The 21,981-nt window shown below is 34.9% G+C and overlaps 1 protein-coding gene across 1 annotated transcript in view; it reads left to right on the top strand.

The window, feature by feature from the left end:
• Positions 1-2,570: 2,570 nt before the first annotated feature.
• The window catches only part of LOC129216743 (uncharacterized), a 47,278-nt gene continuing 27,867 nt past the window's right edge, over positions 2,571-21,981 (top strand). Inside the window, exon 1 of the mRNA XM_054850960.1 lies at positions 2,571-4,388. Coding sequence (XP_054706935.1) covers positions 2,571-4,388 — 1,818 coding nt within the window. The remainder of the gene's footprint in view (positions 4,389-21,981) is intronic.

Below are 21,981 nucleotides of genomic sequence, written 5' to 3'. Positions count from 1 at the left end.
GTAAAAGGAAGTCATGTGATGCACACATCAGCTCGTTATTGCCATATTTTGAATATTCTAAACAAGTATTTATTCGAACTACATTGGAGACAGCTCAACTTAGTCTCCTTTACAATGTAAAAAATAAATTATCTCACACAATACTTGTTGAGAGATTCCTCGTTATAATAATTTTATTGTATTTTACTAGTGAAATGCGTAATTGAAATTGTTTTTTTTTAGTTTTTGTTTTCTGAGAGCTGGCAACAAAATATCTTTAGAATGTGCGTGCGAAAAGAGTTTTGATTATTAGAGTTGAAAAATGTTAGTTTGGATGGCGTATTTTGAGTATTGAGAAGCGAGAAACACTTGAGAGATTTTATAAAATGAAATAGTGAGTTATTGAGTTTCATTTTGAGTTATTGAGTTTTATTTTCGAGTTTTGAGCATTAGTTAGGCAAATTTGCCATGAAATTATGTATTGTGTAAATATTTTCTTGTTATGTGCTGTGTCCTGTGAATAAATGTATTTGTGCGATATGTGTTACGAGTGTACTGATTCGAAGTCCGATTAGAGTTTTTCGGACATCTGGCGTCCGTGGACAGGACTCTTTTGTCTGTTTGAATAAAATAAATTTAATTTTCGTGCTGCGAGAAAAAAAATGGATGAACTTAAGAAAAATAGGACACAGTACAGGAGATTATTTACGAAAGCTTGCAACGAATTTGATGCAGAAGAAGCTTGGTTAAGTGATGGAGATAAATTACTTAAACTTAAAGTAATTGAAGAAAAGGCACTTTTAATGATTGAGACTGAATACAATATTAGAAATCATCTTTGCGATGAAAATATTTCAGAAACAGAATGTGATGCTGATTTCGATCAATCTGAGATTTATATTGATCGTTGGCGCGTTTTAGGACAAAAACTCAAAAAACTTTCATTATGTGAAAAAGAAGATTCTGCTTCGGTTTCAAGTGCAAATACGTCTCAGAAAAACACTCTGTTACGGTATCCTAAGATACGGCTCCCGTCATTCAATGGAGATATAAGAAACTGGCTCGGATTTTGGGGACAGTTTCAAAAGATCGATAAAGACCCCAATTTGGACCTACATGACAAGTTTTCTTATTTGTCACAAAGTATGGTTAAAGGTAGCATTGCTGAGGATTTAATCAAAAGTTTCCCGCCTGGAGGAGATAGCTATGAAAAAGCATTAAATCAGCTAAAGAGTAGATTTGGAAAAGAAGAATTGCTGATACAGATCTATGTAAGAGATCTATTAGCATTAGTTCTTCAGAGAGAAAGTGCTCAAACCAAATCTCTTCGAGTGTTATACGACTTATTAGAGACTATAAATTGAGGGCATTAGAGTCTCTAGGAGTAACTAGAGACAAATATGCTTGTATGTTATTTCCACTAATTGAATCATCACTTCCACAAGAAACTTTGAGAGCTTGGGAACGATGCCGAGCAACAAACCGGAGAACGCGAGATGTAGCCACAGAAAATGAATTGAGTTCACAGTTTGAAGAAAAGAACGACTTGAGATCAATTTTGGATTTTCTACAAGATGAGGTAGAGGCTGAAGAAAGAATAATTTTGGCTTCTCAGTCATTCGATTGTCCTAAAGTGAAATCTACTTCTCGAGAGGACAATAAGTTACATATTGAAAAGAAAAATGGTAATAAATTAAAGTTTGGGAATAGAGCTCAAGTAGCAACAGCAGCTGATCTTTTTACTGCATCGCGGGAACAGAAACTGTGTATTTTTTGCGGCAATCACCATGATTCGAATGATTGCATAAAAGCAAGGAAAATACCGCTTAAAGAGAGAGAATTACTAGTTGGAAAATCTCACTGCTGTTTTCTATGTCTCAAAAAACAGGACATCAAGTTCGTCAATGCAATGTGAAAGCTGGATGTGCTAATTGTGGAAGAAGACATCATATTTTGCTGTGCAGAAGTGGCCAACCGCATTTACCTTCGTCTTCTGAAAGAGTTGTTGCATTAGAAGAAACTCCAAAGCAAGATTCAGCTCTCGCAAACATTTCAATGTCACCAAAAGTGATGTTGCAAACCCTAATAGTAATCATAAGAGGAAACGGAAAGAGCTGTAAAGCGAGAGCAATTTTTGATTCTGCATCCCAGAGGTCATACATTCTAAAGGATACGGCAAAGGAGATGAAGTACGAAGCCCTGGGTTCAGAGTGTCTCAAACATGCACTTTTCGGAGGAAAAAATTCTGGTGTGTGTAAACATGAAGTTTTTAAATTGTATTTAACTAGTGCTAACGGTAATTATAACTGCAATTTTGACGTTTTGAGTCAACCAGTCATATGTGAAACAAAGCCACCTACAAATGAACTCTGTATAAAAGAACTCTGTGACTTAAATATTCATATTGAGGATGATAGAAGAGCCCCTATTGAAATTTTGATAGGAGCAGACGTTGCGGGAAAACTGATGACAGGTGGTTATAAATTACTTCCTAGTGGCCTTGCCGCAATTGAAACTAAACTAGGTGGACATTAATGGGGAAGAACTCTAGTTTAGAATCTCGAGAAAGCACTGCATTACTTGTAACGAGTATGATTTGTAATGATACTTGTATATCAAACTTGTGGTCACTGGAAACGATCGGTATACTGGATCCATCTGAGAAGAAAACGCAAGATGAATTGCATGCAGCAGCTAAAGAAGATTTCTTGAGAACTGTTAGAATAGACGATGAAGGAAGGTTTATCGTTGATTTGCCTTGGTTGAGTGAACATCCCCCTCTGCCTGAAAATTTTGAATTGGCTTTGAAGAGACTGAACAACACAGTAAAGAACTTAAAAGCGAAAAATCTGTATGAGGATTATGACCTGGTTTTCAAAGAATGGGAAAAGGAGGGAATAATTGAAGAGGTTCCTTATAATGAAATTCAAGAACCATTGCTTTATTTACCACATCGGCCTGTTGTCAAGGAAAATAGTACGACTCGCATTAGGCCAGTATTCGATGCTTCCGCTAAGTCGAGATCTTCACCAAGTCTAAATGACTGCCTTGAAAAGGGTATGAACCTTATTGAATTCATTCCATCAATATTAACACGCTTTCGTATGTATAAAATAGGGGTTACTGCTGATATATGTAAAGCGTTTCTGCAAATCCGTTTATCTGAAAGGGACAAAAATTATCTGAGATTCCTCTGGTACAACGATAAGTCTGAGCTAAAGTATTTCAGGCACTGTCGTGTAATATTCGGTGCTTCGTGTAGCCCTTTTTTACTCGGATCTGTGGTTCAGTATCATTTAGAATCATCCCCAGAAGAGGCACGAGCTGAGTCTTCGAAATATCCCGTTGAAACTGTAGAAGAACTTGCTAACAGTTTTTATGTGGACAATTGTCTTGTTAGCGTAAAGGATGAAGCTCAGTTGCATAAATTTATGCAAGCGGCTACAGAAATATTAATGGAGAGAAAATTTGAATTACGAGGGTGGGAGTACTCAGATTCCCGCTGTCAAGTTTCAAAACCCACGAATGTGCTAGGAATGATGTGGGACCGTGGAAATGATATCCTCAGTTTAAAGTTATCACATGATACTGATGCCTCTTCGATGAAAATTTCTAAGAGGCCAATTTTATCTGCTGCACATAAAACGTTTGATCCTATAGGCATAGCCTGTCCGGTTACTTTACTGCCAAAACTTTTGCTGCAGAGGTTATGGGAATGCAAATTAACATGGGATCAAGAAGTAGATACAAATACTGAAGAAGAATTCTTGAAATGGTTGAAAAATTTGGAGACTTTGAAAGAATTGAAGATAACTAGATGGTTGCAATGCGAATACGTAATTGATAGTTTACATTTTTTCTGCGACGCTAGTAAGTCTGCCTATTCAGCTGTTGTTTTTATAAAAATTTGTTTGAATGATTCAGTAGCTGTTCATCTGCTAAGAGCCAAATCTCGGATTGCACCTTGTGGAAAGAAAGAGACGACTATAGCAAGATTAGAGCTTCTTGGAGCCACAATTTTAGCACGTCTTTCTGTAGAAGTTCTGAAAGAATTCAAAAAAGAGAAAATTGTGTTTTGGACTGATTCTACTACAGTTCTTTCATGGTTGAGAAGAGAAGGGCCGTGGGGAGTCTTTGTACAAAACCGAGTGCAGGAAATTAGATCCTTGACTCCTTTGAATGCATGGCGGTTCGTACTAGGATCACTAAATCCAGCAGATCTTCCGAGTAGAGGTTGCTCTGCTAGCCAACTTCTTTCATCAAAATGGTGGGAAGGTCCGCAATGGTTGTATTTCCCATCGGAAGAATGGCCTAAAGACGAAATTTGTGCTGATGAAGAAGAAATTTTAAGTGAAAGAAAGAGAGGCGTGGTATCATCTATGGTCAACGTGCAATGCACAGATAACATTGTAAGTGACCGATTTTCAAGTTATACGAAGACAATCAGAACAATTGGATGGATCTATAGATTTTATCACAATATTTCCAGTCAGAATAAGATAATAGGAGAGTTGACAACTGATGAGTACAACAGAGCTGAAATTGCACTTATGAGGCAAATACAGTCAGAGCAATTTCATGAAGATAATCGTTTGCAGAAGCTGCAAACATTCAAAGATAAGGATGGATTACTACGATTACAAACAAGATTGTTTGATTGTGAGGAAACAGAAGAGTTTAAGAGTCCTATTCTGTTACCTTCAAAACATAAAGCGGTATTGAAAATGGTGACTGAAGAACATAAAAAATCTTTCCACGCAGGACTGTCTACTTTATTAGTGCGATTAAGAGAAAAATATTGGATATTAGGCGTCAGGAAGTTAGCTAAGCAAGTGATTTCTAACTGTGTTATATGTAAACGCCATACAGCTAAACCTCTGGAAGTGCCATTCGCCCCATTACCAAGAGACAGAGTCACCCATGCAGGTGTTTTTGAAGTTTCCGGGGCTAATTATGCCGGGCCTTTGTATTTGCGATCAGGAATAAAGGCCTGGGTCATTTTATTTACATGTGCGGTCTACCGAGCTGTACATTTTGAGCTAGTTAAGTCAATGTCAACAGAGTCATTCATCTTAGCATTAAGACGATTCGTAGCTCGAAGAGGAAGAATTGCTGTTCACTACACCGACAACGGCATGAGTTTTGTTGGAACGAACAATGTGCTAAAGACACTCGACTGGAATAAAATAAGCTCTTATTCTACCACAAGACAGATTTCTTGGAAGTTCATTCCACCAACCGCTGCCTGGTGGGGTGGTTGGTGGGAGCGCATGGTTGGGATGCTGAAAGGCCTTTTAAGAAGAATGCTAGGTAAATTTTCTGTTAACTACGAGGAGCTTTCAACAATATTATGCGACTGAAGCAATCATCAACTCGAGACCGTTGACATACATATCAAGTTCACCAGATCAACTGATGCCCTTAACTCCGGCTATGTTTCTGGTAAGCGACAACTGCACCAAGATTGAAAATGCTGATCTAGATGTGGTAAACAGAACCTTGTTGACAAGAAGGTCCAAATATCTACAGAAATTAAGAGAAGACTTACGACAAAGATTTAGAAATGAATGTTTTGCACTTCTAATTAACCAAGGCTATAGGAAAGTTAACTCATTAGAAGTTGGTGATATCGTTTTAATAGGGAGTGACGGATCCAAGCGTAATGACTGGCCTCTTGGAGTAGTAATAAAAATCTATCCTGGAGCAGATGGCCATTCCAGAGTAGCCAGAGTAAAGACACAACAAAGAGAGAGACTGCGGCCATTTCAAAGGCTATATCCCTTAGAACTATCTGCGACTGAAGTTAGTTCTTTGAAATTACCTTCGCTGGTCAAAGAGACCTCTGCAGAAACAACCTTTTTCTCAGGAACGAGAAAAGAGCCTGGGATACCTTCAGACGTGTTTGTGGGAGAAGAAACATCAAACAACACTCGGCCCCTTTTGAAAGAAACCAGATATGGGAGAAAGATTAGAGTACCTGAACGTTTAAAGCTGTAAAACTCTGTTTCATTTGAACTGTTATAATTTCTTTGATCTAATTGATATTTCGTAGGTTTTGTGTCGCAATACAAATTAGTAAATTTCATATTGCAAGGTGGGAGAATGTTGAGAGATTCCTCGTTATAATAATTTTATTGTATTTTACTAGTGAAATGCGTAATTGAAATTGTTTTATTTAGTTTTTGTTTTCTGAGAGCTGGCAACAAAATATCTTTAGAATGTGCGTGCGAAAAGAGTTTTGATGATTAGAGTTGAAAAATGTTAGTTTGGATGGCGTATTTTGAGTATTGAGAAGCGAGAAACACTTGAGAGATTTTATAAAATGAAATAGTGAGTTATTGAGTTTCATTTTGAGTTATTGAGTTTTATTTTCGAGTTTTGAGCATTAGTTAGGCAAATTTGCCATGAAATTATGTATTGTGTAAATATTTTCTTGTTATGTGCTGTGTCCTGTGAATAAATGTATTTGTGCGATATGTGTTACGAGTGTACTGATTCGAAGTCCGATTAGAGTTTTTCGGACAATACTAGTAACCGTAACTGATATAATTGAAATACTCATAATTTTTCTTATTTGATCCTTCTGCGTAAAATGTATATGAAAGAAAGTATTATTGTCGTGAAGTTCAGACAGTTAAATGTTGGAGTATCAACAGTTTTTTACCTTCAAAGCATGGTGAGTAGGGTGATTCAAAAATACATGTAAAAAAAGTTTCCACTAGATAACAGGATACTTCTCAATATTTTTAGACTTGTGGATAGCAATATACTGGAAGAATGTTAGCTTCTTATTTCAATTGAAAGAGGGTGCTCCCCCCCCCCACTTCATAAGTATGGGGAGGGGGCTTAAAAAAATACATGGAACTGAAAAAACAATGCTACATATTATAATATACACGAGTAATATGCATGTACATTGCAATAAAATAATTATCAAAAAAAAACACCTGAGGAAATTTAATGTTTCTAAATTTTTGACATTTTCTATGCTACGGTTAATGTTACATTAAAGGGTTATTGAGCACCCTCTAAAAGTTTGAGTAAGAAGCTAAAACTTTTACAGCATAATACTATTAGTAGGGAAAGGTCGTTTAGTATCGGACAGCGTGTAGTATCGGACAAGGGCTGCTTCTTAATTCCCCCGCCAGGGGCAGCCCGTACTGGGTCAACATAGTGTGCCGTATTGGCGAAGAAAGCCACAGACGCCATATTGGTTCAAATCAATCGTTCGTTCTGGGGTGCAAAGCTAGTTGTTTGTTTGTTGAGAGAATTGCAGTGCACGAACTTAACTTCTGGGGCATATATTTACACGTAGAGTAAGTTATATTAGTTCATTGTAATACCTTTAGACTGATAGTATATTAATCTAAGTATTATGAGCTATAAAAGTGTCTAGCTTAAGTAATAACCTAGTGGTAGTTAAACAATTGTAGCTTTACAGTCGGGTTGTATCGGACAAACCAATTTCGGGTTGTATCGGACAAAGTTACTGGCACCAAAATAAAATACTGACGGTGTTTTTCTTTGTCCAACAGGTTGAAATGGAAAAATCACGACATAAATGGGATGAGAAATAAATATGAAAGAAGCCATTGAAAAAGTTGGACTTAATAAAATGACAATTAGAGAAGCTAGTGAAAGATATTTAGTCCCAAAAAGTACCCTTTAGCCCCAAAAGTACTTTGGGTGATAGGATCAAAGCTTTTCATTTTTGGACTTGTGTTACTATTCTAAGTAACCAACTACTTTGTTCCTTTCATTTTTTGCACATTAAAATGTTATTTCTGAACTATTTGTTTTTATCTCAACATTTTAATGTTTTGTCCGATACAACCCTCCAAAATTTAAAATTGGCCGAAAATAGAGTTTGACAAAACTTTGCTTAAAAACTACGACTCCATGTTTTTTTAACCAAAGTTTACAATTTATGTTTGGTAACTTAGTACAGCATAATTTAGTTTAAAAACTAATTCTTTACAAATTAAACAAAAAGTGTTATGATTGAAATGGCTTAGGTGTCCGATACTACCCGACCTTCCCCTAAGTCTAAAAAAAAATAGAGGGTGTCGTGTACTCTAGCTGAAAAAAGTTTTTTTTTTTTTTTTTTTTTTTTGAACCACCCAATGGTGAGGTATATGAATCACACTCTTTTTTAAAACCTATAATTTAGCGTTAATTTAGTTGCAAGTGAATGCTGGGGGAAATTCGTTACTCATCATTATGGATTTATTAGGGTGAAAATTAGATCAGAAAGTCGTCTTTTTGTGATGTTTTCAATACTAAATGCAGTAAAAAATGGTATAATTCGTTTGGGATTCACCGCGCCTGATAAACGCGGTTTCACCTCTTTTGAAAAAGGCTTGACATGCGTTTGTATAAATGTGTGCAACTGTGCATGCAAGTATTTGTAAATCTGTGTGCTTAATGTTAGGTATAAAATTCTACTCACACACACACACACAAAATTTAATTCTTTCCTGCCCCACTAATATATCTAATTGAGTTTCTTTTAATCTACAAAGAAACTTAAATTTGCTTAAAATACACCACCAGCTCAGTTATTCCATCCGAGGACTGCGGTTTCGTGCTTTTTAGCACTCATCAGCCCGGAATAGGAATCACATGAGCTGGAGACGAAAAACCTCTTAAAGAAGCCAAGAGAGCCAAACAAACTGGTAGCTAATGTAGAATTAGCACACCAGATGAGTGACCGCAGCAGTGGTGCGGTTCAACTCAAAGATTGATGGCAAAGCATGGTATTTTGTAGCAAGTTACCGCCCTAAGCTAGGGCTAAGGCAGAAATACTTAAAATACTTATTCCTATTCCGGGCTGATGAGTGCTAAAAAGCACGAAACTGCAGTCCTCGGATGGAATAACTGAGCTGGTGGTGTATTTTAAGTATTTCTGCCTTAGCCCTGGCTTAAGGCGGTAACTTGCTACAAAAAAACTTAAATTTGGTTTGTTTGAAAGCTCTTGATTTGAATAGTATGTAAAAAAGAAATTTTAAGGTTTTCGGGTATCAACTCCCCTTAAATGATTTTTTAAAAATTTATTTCTTAATTTCGGATTTAAAAGGCGCCAGGAGTTTTCAGTTTTTTACGCATATTGGCCGATAGATGCAAAAACACAATTAATACGTTTTGGGCAGTTAAAAATATAGAAATTTTGAGCTGAAGAAACCCTAAATTAAATGCACGTAGGAAACTCACTAGTCTGTCTAAATTTACTGTTTGGTATAACATTTTTATGTTTATTTATGACAATTCAAAAAACGATTTCTAAGCAATATTTTCTTATTAATATCCAGTGGAAGACTATGTTACTTATTTCTGCGATCCGTTCATTAAAGTTCGGCAGTCTCTTGAGTAAAGTCTCAAATTATGCATCGGTGCAAGTAAGGATTATGGAATAATCTACTTACAACCACTTACTAGATTACTTCGAGCACTTGCTGAAAGACTTGAAGGAAAATTACCTTAGAGTAACAGGATGTTTATACGTTCCCTTACCTCAAAAGTGATTTTGTTTTGTGTAGTTAATAAACTTTTAATACGATAAAGTGACTAAGTTGAGGAATAAGAACTTATATTTGCTTCAGTAACTTCACTTTGTGAAAAATAATTCTTTGATTATATGAACGTTTCTCTGGGCCACATTTCTGAGAAGAAATCCTACTTTCAGTGTTGGGTTGGAATCAACAGTTACTTCTGGGTTTGGGAACAGAATCTGTGTGTTAGGAAAAGAAAATTAAAAGTTTTTGTAGCTCTGATAAATAAGTTTAATGTTTAGAATAAATAAATTTAACTCATTTGTAAAATTTAATCGTGCTTCTTTGTCAAATTTACATATGTTACTTTTTCTATGTTAATTACAGATTGCTGCAGGTACATGTTTCGGAGTTTAATGAACCCCTTTTTTCAATGCGAAATAGTGAGATTTTGGATGTAAAGACATCCAGTAAAAGCCAAAAAAAAAAAAACTTTTACCAGAGGTCTTTACATTGAAAAGCTCACTGTTTTGCATTGAAAAAGGGGTTCTCTGAAACTCCGAAACACGTTTCTGCAGTAATCTATAATTTTGTGCTACAAAACTTTGATTATTTCTTTTTATTTAGTCCTTATTAGGTTTTACGCTCATTTTTTACAGTTCCTTACAGTTTGCGTTCCTCTTCATCTAAAAAGTTTAGTATCATTATTGACCGTTCCGGATAATCTACAGCCCGGATAATCCAATCCCATCTAATTGAGAGTCTACTGCATTAATTAAATATTTATGACGAATTAGAGATTGATCATTGTTAGTTAGCATTAGATAGCTAGATAGCAATTCACGAACGGTATTTCCTTTTCAAAACATAAACTGTTTTTTTTTTTTTCGCACCAAACTCTTTCGGTTCATATTTTCTATCTTTCACTTCTTTTTCATAAAAACATATTTTAAATTAATGCACTAAAAAGAGTGAAAACGAGGTAGTTGTGCTTCCTTTTTTAAAGCCAAATCAACGTTTTTTTCTTTGGATCTTGTTTCACTTACTGTTTTTGCAAAAACTGCATAAGTTTCCAAAGAATGTCGTTCTTTAAATTATTGATTTTGCTTCGGTACTATCTAAAAATGAAGCATTGAGTTCACTACGCATTTTAAAAAAAAATGTGCTCCTTTTTCCCCTCTCTCTCTTTCGCATAGTTGGAAGATTTATCATCTCTCTAATTTTAAAACTCATAATATGTTCAGTATAAAATGCATGTTACATTTTTTAACTCTGTTAAATTTAAGAAAAGTTTTAATTGATTTCTTTAAGAGAAACCATAAAAACATGAAAATTTTACATTCTTCTCCGTAAGGAACAAAGTTTAGAAAAAATTAGGTTTGTTGCGCGTGAAAAATTTTAATAATGAATAATATGATTACGGCTTTTATGCGAGTTACCGTATTTCTTCTTTTCATTCGTTACATTAATGTAAAAAGTTTTTTAAAAAGCAGGTTTGAAAACTATTTATCTTACGAAGCTTTCATAAAAACGACGTAACGATCGAAAGTAGATATAGCGTTCTTTCCTGGGAAACTTGCTCTAAGTTGTTTTTTAAAGAAGAAATAATTTTATAATAGATTCCAAAGGAGGAAAAATAAGGAAATTTGGTAGTGAAAGACTTGTTTTTAAGAAACGTTTTTAGTTTTAGATGAAACGGAAACAATGCAAAGCATATTAAAACGCTAATATTTTCTTTGCTCTATTTGTACTCTTTATTAATTTCAGCGTAAAAAGGATTCAGATTTTCAGAGAAAAGTGCCATTTATGCGTGGACGAGTTAGAAAGGTAATGGTGAAAGTAAAAAATAATAATTTCAGTTAATGAGGGATTTGAGTTCAACTTTATTTCCTCTATTAAATGTACCGATTGCGCAAAAAAAGAACTTAAAATACAGGATGTCCGAATCAAATATACCTTATTTTCACAGGTCGCTATACTTAACAGAAAGTTTAAAAGCGTTAGGGAACTGTAAAACTAGATACCAATCTTCAAAAAAAGTTTTATTAAAAAATCAGCACAGTTCCATGTGAGATCCTTTAGTAGCCCTGATATTATACAGCCGGGAGTTCAGTTCCAGCCATATCCGGTGTAGCGTGTCCATAGTCACAGTAGCAATAGCCGCGGTAATTGAGGTAGAGTAGAATTTCTCTTTCGTGTACCCCAAAAGAAGAAAACCAGAGGAGTCACATTGGGAGATCTTGGTGGTCATGAAATTTGGCAACTGCGTCCTCAGTTAGAGAAAGTTCCAGCCATATCAGGTGAAGCATTTCCATAGTCACAGTAGCAATAGCAGCAAACCTGACGACAAATTTGGCATTTTTTTTTTTTTTTTAAATCTGATTTTAATTTGGCCACTGTTGGTGATATTTAGAGATATAACTATTGAATCACATTAAAATTGCCAGTAATTGGGAAATGACATTAAATTGGAGTAAGAGGAAGTCATGTGATGCACACATCAGCTCGTTTTTTTTTTTTTTTTTTTTTTTTTTTTTTTTTTTTTTTTTTTTTTTTTCACGATATTATTCAGATATGAATGCAATGCATAGAATGAAATGCATTTTAATGTAAGACATAATATTAGTTTCTAATTTCAACTATACCGGAAAAAGTTTGCAACACTGCGTATAAATGTCTGCTGATTACTCCCACGTCGATTTATCTTCCACATATTGCTCGTAGGATTAAGAACACTGTATCATAGAGTGCATAATATTGTAGCTATTGTACTGTAAAGCAACGCAAACTCGATTAGACGCAAGCAAAGTCGACATCTTCCTATAAATTGTTTTAAAAATAATAATCTATACTAATATTATAAAGAGAGAGGGCGGATTTTTGTGTGTTTATATGTTCAAGGTAATCTCCGGAACCACTGCACCTATCTGAAAAATTCCTTCACTATATGAAAGGTGCTTTCTTACTGAGTAACATAGGCTATAATTGGAAAAAAATCCGATAAATAGTTCTTTTTTTATTCCAATTTAGGCCCAAAATTTCACGTAAATTGCCTATTATTGGCTATTAAAGGAGTGAAAAATTACTTGCAGTATTGAAAAGCGATAGCTTTGTGCAAGGTAAATTAGATAAAAATAGAACAACGTTTAAAAGCACAAAAAGGATAAAAAGTTTTTAAAAACACAGACATGTTTCGGAGGCAATAGCCTCCTTCCTCAGTGCGAAATGAACAAATGGATGAATCAAGGTCATGGGAGAGTTTAAATGCGTAACCAGAAAAACATTGACCAATCAAATATCAGCGAGTGCTGAGGCAAAGTATGACGTATTCTAACATGTAAAACTGAATAAGATTGGAGAAAAATGCAGAACAGCAAAAGACTCATTGCAAAGATTATTTAAGTTTTTATGAATGTAAAAGGATTCCAGAAAATCTAATTCACCTACTGTTGTAGGTCTGCAAATGACATTAATATTATGTATCGTTGAAAAGGGTAGAATTTTCCACGTTCTAAACAATTTGTTTCAATGCTCTAACTTAATTTCGGCGGGAGTAATTTGCGTTTTTAGCTCGAACTTTTTTAGGCTTAGCAGAAATTTAGGCACTACTTTCTTCATTAAATATATCAATAAGAGGTGAAGGAATTGTCCCACAGTTTTCTTTTTGACACCATTGAAAAAAAGCGACATTTTTTACTCCAGATCTCTCTCGACCTTAGGTCGAAAAAATTAGCTTCTATCTTCAAAGAAAAAAAAGTTACAAGCGTTTTTAAATCAATTTCGAAATATGTCATTTTGATTCAAGTTATCAAACCATTTTATTTTCGCGTTTCCACGGTTACGCTTTTTTGAATCCATTGTTTATTTCTTTATTTTGCATTTAATTTCTCAAACTTATTTTATTTCATGTTTCCGTGGTTACGCTTTTAAAATCCATCTTTAGCATTTTAATTTCTTAAAAGTATTTTAATATCTGTCGTCATTGTTTGGAAGGGTAATTTTGCATGGTGTTGTTTTTTTTTTTCTTTTATTTAAGCCTGATTGTTGAATATATGTCACTTAACACAATTTTTATTCTCAAGGTAGGCCGGGCAAAGCCGGACAACGTAGCTCTTAATATATAAAGATTTGAAAGCTACTGTTAATGTGATTTTGTACCTTTTTGTTTGATTGGCGAAACATTTATTATTGCCAAACAAAATAGATCCGTTTCACTCGCAAAAGGGCTGAGTTCCAGTAACGTGGTCGCTTGGCGCGTTAGGCGCTGAGCAGTTCAGTCTGGGATTATTGTTTTAAGGCAACCGTTAATGTAATTCACTGTTTTGGCGATTTGTTTTGAAAGAAAAGAAACTTTTGATTTGTTTGTGAAATGTACGACATTTTCTTTCTCTTTTTTTCTGACGACGATTTATGAATGTTCCACGGATTGTTCTTTTTTTTTTTTTGGTTAGACGGATCGATTATGATAGCGTGGTTGCTGGGCAAGTTTTGCGATGAACAATAGAGTTGCGGAATTATTTTTACATATGAAAAATATTGTTTGATTTTTTTTTTTAATTTTTGGCGAAATATTTTAAATTGCAATAAAAACCGCTTCACTCGCTGAATAAGAGTTTTAAAGCAACTGTAAATCTAATTTACAACAAACTGCAATTACGTCTCGAAATTTCGTGAATTTTCAGACAAAATTTGCTGAACAATTAATTTTTTGGGCGGTCACAGCAACCTCCCGTGACCTCTCATCAGGCGCCTCTGGTTAAATAACATTCTTTTTTGTATTATTTTACTTTTGTATGCATATGGGAAAACACGCAATGATGTGCTTGATATCCAAACTTGTTGTCAAATTTTAAAAAAAAATGAATAATTGAAAAAAAAAAGCAGCACTTTTTCCCAAGTTATATTTGCATTTAATTATAAATATTCATCAAAAGTACCGAAACAATGTTCAAGTTTGAGACCTGTAATAAAATGTAAAAAACGTTTTATATTGTAAAGACTATACCTAAAAGCTTGGTTCGCACTAAAAGTATATGGTTTCTTAATTGCAACACTAAAAAACTGGAGTTCTTATTATCTTTAGTTTAGGGTTTTTCTAACATATCCAATAAAATTTAAATTAAAAATTCAGAGAAGAAGAAATAGAGGCGGTATTATATAAAAGTTATTCATAAAAAGCTGCGTACCGTCTACTTCTTTTTCTCTTAAATTTTCAATTGGAACTTTATTGATCGCTTCAGAATTTCTCTAAACAAAAAATATTATGATCAACTGTAGTTTTTTAGTTTTGTAATCAAGAAATCATACTTATTTTGTTTCATACTTTTTAGTGCGAATCAAGCTTACAGAAATAGTTTAAAGAAAAAAAAACATTTTATCTATTTCATTTTTGCGTTTTGAAATTTATTTGAGGTGTGCCTTTTTGAAATTAAAAAATTATTTACTAGTTACGTATCCTTCTTTGAAAAAAAAAAAAGAAAGAAAGAAAACAACGGTATTGACTTTCGTTTGAGTATAAATGAATTGCTCATAAAGTAAAAGCTAATATTTACTATTCATCTATATTTTCAATATTGTTCATTTGTATGCTCGAATTTAGAAGCATTTTGAACAAGTAGTGAAAAAAAGTGCTTTTAAAAACATCCACAAATATATTGTTTATTAAGTTCAGCTTTGAAATTAATTTAATAAATTTATTAATATTTCATAAATTCGTTATTTTTTGGCAAAAATTAAAAGCAGAAGTATGATAAATGTTTTTAACAACAATTAAAAACTGGAAGTAAAACGCCGGGTTTATGACGAAGAAAGTAAAATGAAAAATAGCCTTTAATAATAAAAATACCTGAACTTGGCCCCAGAGGAAATGACATACAACCCCCTCATACACAACCTTTACTCGCAGCGCAGCGAAAAGAATGAGAGGGGGTCAAAACACTCATTAAAAAAGTCATAAAAGTACTATACGTCATACAAACACAGACACACGCACATATAAATATGAAGATATTTTATAAGGGGGCCACGGTCGCTGAGAGTCGATGCGGAATTCGTAAAATGTATACTGCTTGGACCGACAAGAGGCCATGTCAGCCAACCTACATGTAGTTTTAAACTAGGCACCCGGCACTTGAAAGGGCCTGGATCGGAATTGGAGTAGCATAAGTTTGATAAGTTTTCTGTGAGAGTGGGCCCGGTGACCAGTCTGACAAGGAGCCCGCCTTGGCACTCGGCGGCCCTGTTTCCGACTAGGCTAACATGGCCTCGCGTCAGCACTGACCCCGGCCCTCATGAAAAGTTCTTCGGTACACCACAATACTTTAAAACCTTTCCCTGAGCTATCGATATCCCTTTGGAGCCGTAGTCCGAAAATTTCTCTCCTGCTGCTCTGATATCTTTTCGGGGAACCGACCCGTCTGGCATTTGCCCTAATGCCTACATAGCCAGTCCGCCCCTGCACTCCACAAAGTCATTGTTTCCTTCCTTCGTAACAAGATACGGCAATAATTCGGCAAGAAAAGAGTGACCACTGGATGAGGAAAACCATCTATCAACATCCTCTTCCCCCAATTACAGTTATGACTGACTCTAGAAACACGATTACGGCCTAGGGTCTTAGAACGGCCGGCCCAGCTATTTTTTTTTTTTTTTTTATCAAAGAAAAATTGAGGAAAACGATACGTACACGTTGAAAAAAAGAAAACGGCCCAAGTTAGGTGCGGCCCATGTGGAATTTTCCACATCTCCCACATGGCCAGTCCGCCCCTGTGTGCACGTTGCAGTATTTCTTCTTGAAAAGTTCGTTTTCACATTTATCGGAACAAATATGCATTTTGCAGCTCTTTCTGATAATACAATTATATTTATTAAATTAACATCCCACAACGCACTACGAGGAGGTGACCGCACTTCGCGTTCACCCTGGCCCTTCCCATCCACTAAATTCAGTTATCCATCCAGTATTTGCAATATTTACCAAAAACTTACCTTTAAAATTACAATTTAATTTTAAACAAGTTATACTTTTTAGATATGGTTAGAAGTTAGACTTCTGACTCTTTTGGCATTGATGATCGTGGTTATAAATTAGTCCTTGCGAATCCGTTCTCTACATCTTCCTTAAATACCTTTTCTGCCAATTCACTAACCAGTTCCACCACCTTTCAACAGAGTGAGTTTCTTGGAAATTTTAAGAATGTACTCATCTGCAGTTATTAATTTTTTTAATGACAAAATATCCGTATATGCCACACGTACCATTGCTGAAGAGGAAAAATTATCAGTTTATTCCTTTGATCAGTCGATTTATTCTTCATTGATGCTTCAAAACTTAATACAGGTAAAAGAAATTCTCTTAAATACAGAATTATTTCCTGATGGTTGTCCTCTTGTCTAGCATTCCCTAAGCCAACTCGTTTATATGTTAATTGTCATCCTCTGCCAATAACAAGTTCTCAGAATTGTCTTATCAAAGAAAAAACAATTTCTTTAAAATCAATGTATTCATGACGTTTAGGTGATCATCAAACAAATGATTTGCGAACTATAACTTTCAAAAAGTGCATAGCTCCAAGGTTTGTGAAAGATTTTCCTTATAAACGTAGCCGTACCGATGCATGATTTTTTAAGCTTACAAGTATCTTTACTTTTCCATTTAAAAAAAAAAGACAGCGACAGAATCTTAGTCAGTAATTCTCCCTCCGAATCCACAGCCTACCATGACTGCGGAGTCAGAGTGATTTTGGGGTAAAAGAGTCAGGTTCGGAGCCGAATAGTCTGAAACTCTTGGAGTCGGAGTCGATCATTTTTCTTCCGACTCCGCAGTCCTCCGCGTAAGGCGAGAGAGGGTAGTTTCGGAGCATCTGTCGCATACAAAAGATAACGCAGAGTCTGCTGGTCTACTTTCGGTAAATCTATGATTACTAGGGGGTGTCGACCACATTATTTTATTATGTGACTTTCTGATCGAAAATTATTTAAGAATTGCTTGCATTAACGCATATTATTTTCAATTAAGCTGTCAATGTTGACTGGTGGTGGTGGGCTGATCGCTAAGGCATCGGTCTTGGAGAACCGGAGGATCTCGGGTTCAATCCTAGCCGGTAGAAGATCACCGTCTGCATTAATGGTGACTGAAAGACGTTAAATAGTCACAGGATCACAAAATCCTCCAAGTGAAACGATACCTGTGGAGGTACTGGACCAGGGATTGCTCGGCTTCTGCTCTGGATCAAAAAATCAGAGCTGTCTTCAGGGTCCAATCCAACTGGTTAAACCACAAATAGTGGTAGGTACGGGGGACCCTGGAGTAACACATGAAAAGTGTCAATGTTCATTTAGGCGTTACAAATATCAGAGGTATTGTTGCAAAAAAAATACACACGTTGTGACAAGAAATTGTTTTTTCTTCTGGAATTTCGTTCCTAGAACAAAAGAGGAAAAAAAACGGTAAAGAGCTTAAATTTACAACTTTCTATTTCTCCTTCAGTTAACAAGAATGTAGTGCATGAAAGAAAAGACTCTTGCGGGAAAACCCGTAAAAAACGATGTAATTGAGATATAAGACTAAAGAAAATAAAACAGTAGAAAAATCTTTCAAAATATCGGAAAGAAACTTCAAGATTGGAGCATCGAAATCCTGTTTATTCCCGTAAATGACGCTGTAAAAGAAAGTTAGAGTGATACACTTTGGTGTAAAGAAAGATAAAGATAAAATAATGACTCTTAAATCAGGAAAAAGGAGGTGAAGAAAGTAAAAGGTAGAGATAAACATTTCCGGTAGTTTCTTTTTTTCAGCTTTGTCGTAATTTAAAACTTTGAGGCTTTCGTACCGCTATGAGCTGAGAAATTCATAATTGTTTGCCATGTACCTACTATGTAAAAACATTAATGAATGCAAATGTAACAATTTAAAAAAAGTCTTTTACGAAAAGTTTGTTTAGATATGCGTGCTGTATTTTTGTACTCTAATAAAGGTGTTTAGAATCTATTACTTTAAAAAATTACATTAAAAAAAGATTCTGGAAACAGTAGCAATAAATTCTACTCAAGTGAAGCTTGGCTGCAAAAGGCTATAATTTATACCATTAAAATTCGATCGTATCTATCTAGGTATGATATTTTTGTTTAGCTAAAGGTCACTTCTGAAAAGCAATTGGGTGTCAAGTGACCTTGACAGTCACGAGACAGCAATGACGAAAAATCGACAACTTGGCGATATTTTCCGAGTTTTTGCTAAAAATATCGCCAACCTGGTAATATTTCTAATATTTCTTGCCAGCTCATAGGCTCTATAAAAAATATGACGTCATCATTATGTGAAACGCCGGAGGCAGGGGGTTTCCCAGAAAGATTCCTTTGTGTCTCTGAATACCTCTGAAGACGAATGCACACTCTCAAGTTTGGTTGACAAGCATGCTAGTGCATGTGCATACAAACGGAAGCATTTTAAACAAGCAAGAGGCTTTCACAAACAACTTCCTTGAGCAACATTACCCTACACATGGTCAAATTTGTTTTCACAAGTTTGCCGCAGTGCTAAACCGTTACTGCTCTTTTTATCAAAGTTGAGTTACGATCACCAGGTGGTTCTTTGACACATATTTAACCTAGATACAATATTTTATGGTCATTTGTGAATGAAAAATGTTTTTTTTGAGCAATCACATTGCTTACTGTTCTCACTTGGCAATTTTGATGTCCTATGATTTTATTTTCCCCCTCTGCAGCACCACCGGGGACCGGTCCCTCCCGATGATGTCCCTCTAGTGAGCAAAGTCTCCAGGTTGCTTCCATATCCAACATACACACGCATACATACACAGTACACACACACATACACACACACACTCATGCCTGCACACAGACACAAACACACACGCAAACACATACACACACTCATGATTGCACACAGACACAAACACACACACCACCATACACCGAGGCCTTCCAAACACACACACACTCGTGATTGCGAAAAACATAATTTAAATTCCTTATGTCAAAATTCAGTTTTTTTTTTTTTTTTTTTAAATCTGAAAAAGTTGCATCAGAATCAAGTTCAAGTCCACGGAGGCGCAAAACTTTAAACGGGAGTTACTCATTTTGAACTCTGCTGAAGATATGACTTTTGCGCTTAGCACGGCAGTCGTGCTGGTGAGGCAAACTTGAGCATGGGGCAGGACAACTTCCCAAATGATCGATGCTAGCGCAATCCCAAAATTCACCTCCATACATTCAAGCTTGTTTTTTTCTTTTTAAGAGCATTCTAGTGAAAGCAAACTAAACCGTGAGTAGGACAATTTTCCACACGCACTAGGCTTTTATTAGCGACTTCTGAAGCAAAACTAAACTACCCTCCCCTTCCCTTCCATAAAGTTCTTTTGCAATTACTCCTTTTTGCTTAAGGGGGTCCGGGACACATTTTGAAAAAATTTTTATTATGTACTTTAGAGTTTTGAAGTTTTCTGAACTGATTCATCATTTATTTAATAAGCAAAATCATAACATAAATATGAAAAAAAAATATTTTTTTATTTAAATTTAATTAGTTTTTTTCAAAAAAATGGGGTTGCTTTAAATTGCTATAACTCAAAATATTGTTGGTCAATTTTCAATTTTTTTTCAAAAAAGTATGCACAAATATCTAAGCTTTAATTTTTATTCGGCGATTTTAAAAATATTGATTCAATAAAAAATAAAAAATATTTGAAGAAAAATTTCGAAAAATTCGAAGATACTTTTTTTTAAAAAAATCATAATTTTTGCAGTAAACGTTTTTTTCAAATTCGCCGAATAAAAATTGAAGTAAATTGCTTGAAAAAGATATGCTCCAAGTTTCATTACTTTATCTCTATCGGTTCCTGACTTATAAGAGTTTGAATGCAAGAAATCGGGAAAAATTGCATCATGGAGAAAAACGCGTTTAAAGTTTTAAAGTTATGTACACATTCGTTCGATGCATGCAACAAAAATAACTATAACTTTCGTTCTATTTAAGGTAGGAACAAGATTCAAACGTCCTCTTAAGCAGAAAAAAACGGAGCAATTTTTCAAATTATAAAAAAAAATTGCAAAATTTGAGGATTTTTGTGTCCCGGACCCCCTTAACGGTCAAAGTTCTCCAAGAACTGCAAACGGTATGTCTTTATCCAAAAAATTTTTACTTTAATAAACTTAATACAAACTAAGATCAATTACGATAGTGTTGTTAAACAAAATCTCGTCATATTAAGAGTTCTCATTTAAAATAACCATAATAGGAAATTCTCTAAACCAAATACTGTCAAACTTAGTAATAGTTTTCTGGAACTTGTTATATTTTTTTACATTTGACAAACACAAAATTAGAATAAAGTTTTTCATTAGCGGTGAATACCGCAGTAAGCAATACTATTAAATAAAAGTAAGACTTGAAGACGAATTAGTTTAAAACTTCTTAAATGATTTTTAATCTTCTTGAAGGTTTTGAATAGTCCTCAAATCTCCAGCTTTTGATTACATACGCACAAAAATATCAATACGTCGTAGTTAAAAATTTGCTAACAGGAAAAGGTACACAGCATATTAAATGTGCGTTATGGTTCTACATTTTTAGAAGCTATTAAAACCTTGTAAATCTTCTTTTCGTTTAATTTCTGTAGAACATACTGCTTATAGTTCCATTATCTGCTGTGATGAAAAGTTTTCTGTTTTTTTTTTTTTTAAATACAGTATGACTGCCTGAAAACTATTTCGAAGTTTGATAGCCATTGCTTCTGGTAGTTTATTTATTACTAGAAAATCGCACGTCAACGTATGACGGGTGAAAATTGCTTCTACATTTGAACGAAGCAACTGTCTGTTTGGTGATATTTTGATAGCTGAAATTTCGACCCTAACTCCAGTGGGTAACGTTCATTGTTGACCACTTCTTCATTCCCCTGAAATGACACAGTCTTACCAGTAAAACAGTTATGTTAACGGGTCCAGTTCAGACTTGTTACAGTAAAGCACTTCCCTGCATGCCAAACATTACCAAAAAATATTATCATCTTATCATGCTATGGCGCGAGTTTCATCGTTGATGACGTCAGAGCATTACTCGATCAGTGTATTTGCTCTTATATATATGAGGATTTTTTAATGGTCATTTCAAAGTGGGGACTGGGAACTTCAGTATTTGATGCAAAACTCATTTGATTGTTATCCAAATGCGAAACAGATAGCACAAAACAAAATGTAAGGAAATCTTGAGTCAAAATCCTACACAGAAAGCAAACTGAAAAAATGTCTAACAAATATAGAATTCAAAGTAATCACCACAGCGACAAGAAAAATGCTACTAAAAATTTCTCGCTCTTTCTTCCCTTAGGGGATCCGTACGCCAACTCAGAACATTCTTTTATTTTTCTAACTTTCTACTTTGAAATATTCCAATCCTAACTTTTCCAATATGCCCAAGAGACGGGGAGAAAGTTTCCTTCTGCGTTCGAAGCTTTTGCGTGACCTCATTTTTTTTTCCCCTTGCCTTTCT

Source organism: Uloborus diversus, chromosome 2 (assembly GCF_026930045.1).
Source record: "Uloborus diversus isolate 005 chromosome 2, Udiv.v.3.1, whole genome shotgun sequence".
Classification (NCBI taxonomy): domain Eukaryota; kingdom Metazoa; phylum Arthropoda; class Arachnida; order Araneae; family Uloboridae; genus Uloborus; species Uloborus diversus.
The sequence above is the reverse complement of the archived record's forward strand: the minus strand, read 5'-3'. Positions and strand labels throughout refer to the sequence as shown.